Source organism: Orycteropus afer, unplaced genomic scaffold, assembly GCF_000298275.1.
Source record: "Orycteropus afer afer isolate SDZICR_OR568_19922 unplaced genomic scaffold, OryAfe1.0 scaffold00051, whole genome shotgun sequence".
Lineage (NCBI taxonomy): Eukaryota > Metazoa > Chordata > Mammalia > Tubulidentata > Orycteropodidae > Orycteropus > Orycteropus afer.
In genome coordinates this window covers 5,568,046-5,574,064 of record NW_006921638.1, presented here as the reverse complement: position 1 = coordinate 5,574,064, position 6,019 = coordinate 5,568,046, and the positions used below count along the sequence as shown (strand labels likewise).

Here is a 6,019-nt window from a genome sequence, read left to right as displayed (position 1 = left end):
CTCCGTATATCTCCTTTTTTGGTATTTTCACGCAAATTCTTCTGCTTGTTGGGGTTTAGTCTACTTCTGTATCCTTCCCTTCAAGGCTCAGAGGTCCAAGATTAACTTCTGTGTCTGTGTCAATTGGTTTCCCTTTTCTTTGTTGAAGAGGGTCTGTGCAGTCCTTCTACCTAGTCCGCCATCTTCCCCTAGTTGAAATTTTAAAGTATTTTTATAAAGTTTAAATTTACTTGGTTGATACTTTAGCCAAACTAATTAATGTGATTTTAATATGATAGTTTTGAGTATTAAGGAGTTTAAATAGCATATTGGTAATATCTAGGTATTTGGAAAGAACTTAGAATTATGTAAGATTTAATCTATAGTTATCTTGTAACTAGAATTCTAAGATTTTTATTTATATTGTATGTTGTTGTGTGCCGTTGAGTCGGCCCCGACTCATAGCGACCCCTCCTTGGGTTTCCTAGGCAGTATCACTACGGAAGTAGATTGCCTCATCTTCCTTCCGAGGAGTGGCTGGTGGGTTTGAACCGCCAGCCTTCTGTTATATTGTATATCTGTTTTAATAATGGATTTAGCTTTCAGTAAGAATCTAATGATTTCTTGTGATAGTTACAAAAGTTCACATATCAATTAGAGAAATAATAAGACCTGGTTCCCTGGTTCATAGTCTCAGAACAATTTGAAAAACTCTGATCAATGTGTTGAAGTTATAAGAAGTTATAAAGTAACCTTCTTCTGACCTCTGTCTTCCCACTGACAAGTAATCATCATAATTCGGTCTTTTTGTTTGAAGTAGCAGGCTTATTTAATGGTCTGGTTTTCTCCACTTAAAATGAGATATCACATAACCCTTTAATTTGAGGGGTTTTTTTTTAAACTTCAAATTAATCAGGTTCATTTTGTTCCCTGCCTATATGTTGAAGTCATTATCCAAGGGCAGCATTTTTTATAAATGTTCTTGCACCTGTATTGCAAGAAAATAAGAGCTTAATAAGGCAGCAGGGGGAGGGGCAGGTGTGAAATCTGCCATAGATTCAGCATATTTTAAGTCTTTTCCCTGATGGAGTGAGTTTTCCCTAGGATTCTAGTCTCCTTTCCTTTTGCTGTGAATTGTTCACCTTCTAACCCAATGTAAAAAATTCTGTATTTATGTTAGTTCTAGAATGTCTTATACTTTGCTTTTTGTCTTAATGAATCTGTATTTTGAGATATAAATTGAACTATGACTATTAAGAAAAAACTTTTTTGAATGCGGTAAATGCCAATCCAAAATATTCTACATGAAAGACTATTTTCATGTCTAGCTTATCACTTATAATAAACATTCAATGCTTGCTACTCTTCCACGGAATTGCTTTCATTTTGACACGTGTTTAAATTGCTAGCACTTTGACAGGAGCATCTCTACTGCGTAGGCTTAGAGGTCACTTTGGGTCAAAATAGTGCTGCTATTCCCCTTCAACTTTAGTGGTAGAGTGGAAGATTAGAAAGTATATGAGTTTCAGCAAAATTTTGGCTATACTGTTAGTGATTGTGTGACCTCGAGCAAATGATTTAACTTCTCTGACTCTGAACTTCATTCTCATAACTTACATGCTTTTAGTATGTAGGTACTCTAATAAGGACCATCTTTTGATCTCCAATATCTATTATACCCTCAAATATGGAGCACAACTTTATTTTGTAAAGTTTTTGTACTCTTAAAGACCTTATAGCTGGGTCTTAATTCATTACTCTCTAACTTTTTTTTTTTTTTTTTTTTTAATATTCAGTCTTCTTTGGACTCCCTAAACCAAAAAGTAGTAGCAAGTAGATTTGAAAGACAGACTAAGTCTCTTTGGAGATTTGTTGGAAGGTATTGACTTGACATCCTGAGTAAGTCAAGCTGACCTCTGTTGAGGTGACCAGCCTTGATTGGCAAGGAATGGCCACCTGTGGTTTAGATGTGGTATCAAGTTAATAGTAGTATTGATGATAAATACTATTACTTATATGTTAAATATTTACTACATTTTCCAGGTCCCTATGCTATACCAGTTTCTTCTCCTTTCTTCCTTTGTCAGGGAATTTTATTTCTGTTGGTTTTAAATAAATTAATCCTTAAATTATTGTATCCGTGTTGCTCATCAGTGGACTGTCAGACCACTTTAGGCACTGCACCAACCCTACCTGGGCTGAGGGTGGACCCGTTAACTTTGTTTCTCCTTCATGGGCATTACCACCTATGGGAACTCACCAGGGCTCTGCCAGTAAAGATGATCTCTTTTTCTGATTTTGAAGAAAGTTGTCATAAAGTTCACTGAAAATCTTCCTTGATTGCCTTCTGGAAGCCTGTGTAATATTATGATGACATCACATAACATTATGAGACAGTTAAGTCCCTCAACAGAGGATCAATTTTTTTCTTTCATATTTTTTGTGTAATTCATGTCACTAAATTACAGAGCCTTTTATCAATAAGATTAAATTTTCACCAACAAGTTTTGATATGACTTCCTGTAGTTGTACTTCTTTAGAAATACTGGTTTATATTCACCAGCCAGTGTGAAAGTCAGCCTGAAGTTTTTTTGACACCATTTATGTTTGCTACCATTGCAGGCTTCGTGATTGAGCTTTTTCAAGCTTTACTGTTAGAACAAACAACACAATTTCCTTTCTCTTCTTTAAGAACAGATTGAAAAGAACCAAGATTATGGTGTGCTTAATTGAACTTTAACAGTCTCACACTGAGAGAAAATGAGTAAAAGGTAAAGCTAAAATGCCTTGAGAGTTTTGTATTCATGCACACAGCCTACCTTTTGTTGATTCTTAAACTTGTGGAACCAGTTGTTTTTTACTTTGTTACTAGGCAGAAACTCATGGTCTTGATTTTCTGTGTGCCTAACAGCAGCCTTAAAACCAGTTATTGTCAAGTTGATTCAGTCTCATGGTGACCCCGCGTATAACAGAGGAGGTCTGCATTCCATAGGGTTTTCAATGGCCGATTTTTTTCAGATGTAGATCACCAGGCCGGCCTTTTGAGGCACCTCTGTGTGGACTTGAACCACCAACCTTTTGGTTAGCAACCAAGTGTGTTAACCATTTGCAGCACCCAGGGATTCCATTAGGTATTGTAGGGAATACTAAAGATGTTCTTTTCCTAAAGCAGAATATAAGCATATACTGGAATGTACACTAATGAAACAAGTGCTATGATATTGTAAAAATCTACCAGCTTCCCAAAATGAGTTAGCACTAGACATACTATTTATCTTTCTAGAATGTTATGATTCTGTTTATTTTGGCTAAAAGTGACATATTTATTTTCAATGAATATAAGCCAATGAGAGAGAGAGAGAGAAATGAGTTTATTAGACTCGAAGGAAATGTCAAAGAACCAAACCTGAGATGGGCAAGATTCAAGCTAAGTGTGAGGAAGAACAAGAAAAAAAGAGGTGATTGCCTCTAGTATTCCTGCCATCTCTCCTCTCTTAAGGTTTTGTTATCTCTCTCAATGCACACGAGCCTCTTCCACATGGCAGGAAACATGGCTTCTGGAAGCACCAGAATTTTATACCTTACATATTTCATGATGGAAGAAGGAGTAATTTTTCACTTCTAGGTCTCAAGTTTTAAAATCTTAGAAAAGATACATTGACTCAGCAAAAAGGTGCCCATTCTTGTATTAGCTAACTCTGGTTAGGGTCTTGTAAGAACACGGTCATTCTAATGGTAGCTATGTGGAAGAAGGCAGAGGATGGGAAGAATGAAGTTCCTAGAAGAAGGGGGTTGGTGAGTGGACAGTCCCATGGATGTCCATGATATATCAAAACTTGTTAATGGAATGGGACAACCAAATGAATGATTCAAAGCCAAAAAAACAAACATGTCATGTTGAATCAGTCCCGACTCATAGAGACCCTATAGGATATAATAGAACTGCCCTGTATGGTTTCCAAGGCTGTAAATCTTCATGGAAGCAGACTGCTTCATCTTTCTTCTGTGGAGTGTGCTGGTGGATTTGAACAACCAAACTTTTGGTTAGCAGCTGAGCACTTAACCAGTGTGCCACCAGGGCTCCCACTAAATGAATGATATAGTTATAAATTATGTAACCTTCAACCATTTTTTCCTCAAAAAATAGGAATTTAGCCCATTCGTAGATATATGCATTTAGGATATTCTTAGTTAATAACATCTTCCCTTGATTTGCCTAAGAGTTGTAGAGGTGCTATGGATGTAATTCCAGCAATGCTGTCTCTCTTTTTGATATATCTCCTGGGTCTTGCTTTCAACTTACAACTTTGTCCTTTTTTTAAAAAATAAACAGCTTTACTGAGTGAAATATATTTCACATTCCATAAAATTTACCCATTTAAAATGTACAGTTTGGTGGTTTTTGTATATTTATAGAGTTGTGCACCTATCACCACTACAAAGAGTTTAGCCAAAAGTGGATAGTTAGCATAGTTTACACTAGACTCCCCTCACTTCAGACACCAGCCTCAAATGAGGGGGTCTCCAAGACCTACCTCACTTCAGAGCAGCTGGCTACAAATTCAGAAATCCTCACAACCACCACTCTAGGGGATGTGGAGAAAGAAAAGTTTATGTCCAGGGGTTTCTAGAAAGCTAGAGACGAATGTAAGCTTTCCAGGATTCTGAAGAATATGTCTCTTAGCAGAGGGAGACACAGGAAAAGTGACAGAAGGAGAACTCCTCTGATAGAGGAATAATATGAACAGTAATGAAAGATATATTTGATGTTGAGAAAGACATCAAGGGTCCCAAGTCAGGAGCTTCTCTTATTTTCTAGTATTAAAGGGTTGGGACTGGGATTTGAAAAGGGAGGGAAAATTTTTAAAAATTTGTTTTGGGCACCAACAAAAAACAGTATCAAAACTAAAATAGTTGCCATCATGAGAGCCTAACCTTGAATTCATGATTCATGGCAGAAAGTAAAGAAGTTGGAAAAAGGAATGTGAAGAGAGCAGGTGAATTTTTTTTTTCTAGCACTGAAAATTGGCACAGCAGAAATATGAAATTAAGGAATATTTTAACTGTGGTGAGTGAGTCTGAAATTGCAGCCCATAAAATCCTGAGGGAGCAGAGGTTAAGAGAAGCCAGTATAGTAGAGATGAGTTAATAACTAGGAAGCTTTCCAGAGGTTGAACATCACAACAAAAGTTACAGTGACAATAAAAAATACTATGATTAAGGGAATTTAAGAAATTAAAATATTTTACATTTAAAATATTTTACATTTTAATTGCGCCTGGCCTTTGCTTAAATTGGAAGTTACAAATCATTTTAAATTAAATTCCTCTTATCAACGGACCATAGATTCTACAAAACAAAATAACTTTTCAATGGCTCTAAATAACCAGCCTGTTCTGAAATGTTTGATTGTAAAATAACAGATAATTTGCATTTTTAAATGAATGATTTTATTTCAGATTACAGTGTAGGATTTTGGAAGTCCTCCCTCCATCACATCAAAATGGTCTTGCTAATGGGCACGTCAGCAATGTAGATGGAGAAACTATTATCATCAGTGATAGTGATGATTCAGAAACACAAAACAGTTCTTTTCAAAATGGGTAAGTGATTTTTATTAATTTTCAAATTGTTTATCAGATTATTCTATTGAAATTATTTTTTTCTTTCACTCCCTCCCTCCCTATCTAGGCATACTGTGGTATATTTCTTACCTAAATAATCTGGTTCAACAATAGGTTAGAATTTTTAAAGTTCAAACTAGTTAAATTGGTTAACTAATTGCCAAGTTAACTAATCAGCTGTGTAAGAGCAACTGAAGCTAACTCTCATTCACTCATATTTATAGGTTTCATTTTTGTTTACTTGGGAAAATTCATTCTGTACTTTGTTGTTGTTGTTGTTGTTATTTGGCGTCGAGTTGGCCCCAACTCATAGCGACCCCCCCTTGGGTTTCCGAGGCAGTATCACTACGGAAGTAGGATTGCCCAACCTTCCTTCCGAGGATTGGCTGGTGGGTTTGAACCGCCAGCCTTCTGGT

The 6,019-nt window shown here is 36.2% G+C and overlaps 1 protein-coding gene across 1 annotated transcript in view; it reads left to right on the top strand.

Annotated features, from left to right (window-relative positions):
* The window catches only part of BAZ1A (bromodomain adjacent to zinc finger domain 1A), a 140,892-nt gene that overhangs the window by 35,177 nt on the left and 99,696 nt on the right, over window positions 1-6,019 (top strand). Inside the window, 1 exon segment of the mRNA XM_007938586.2 lies at window positions 5,439-5,582. Within this exon segment, the coding sequence (XP_007936777.1) occupies window positions 5,439-5,582 (144 nt within the window).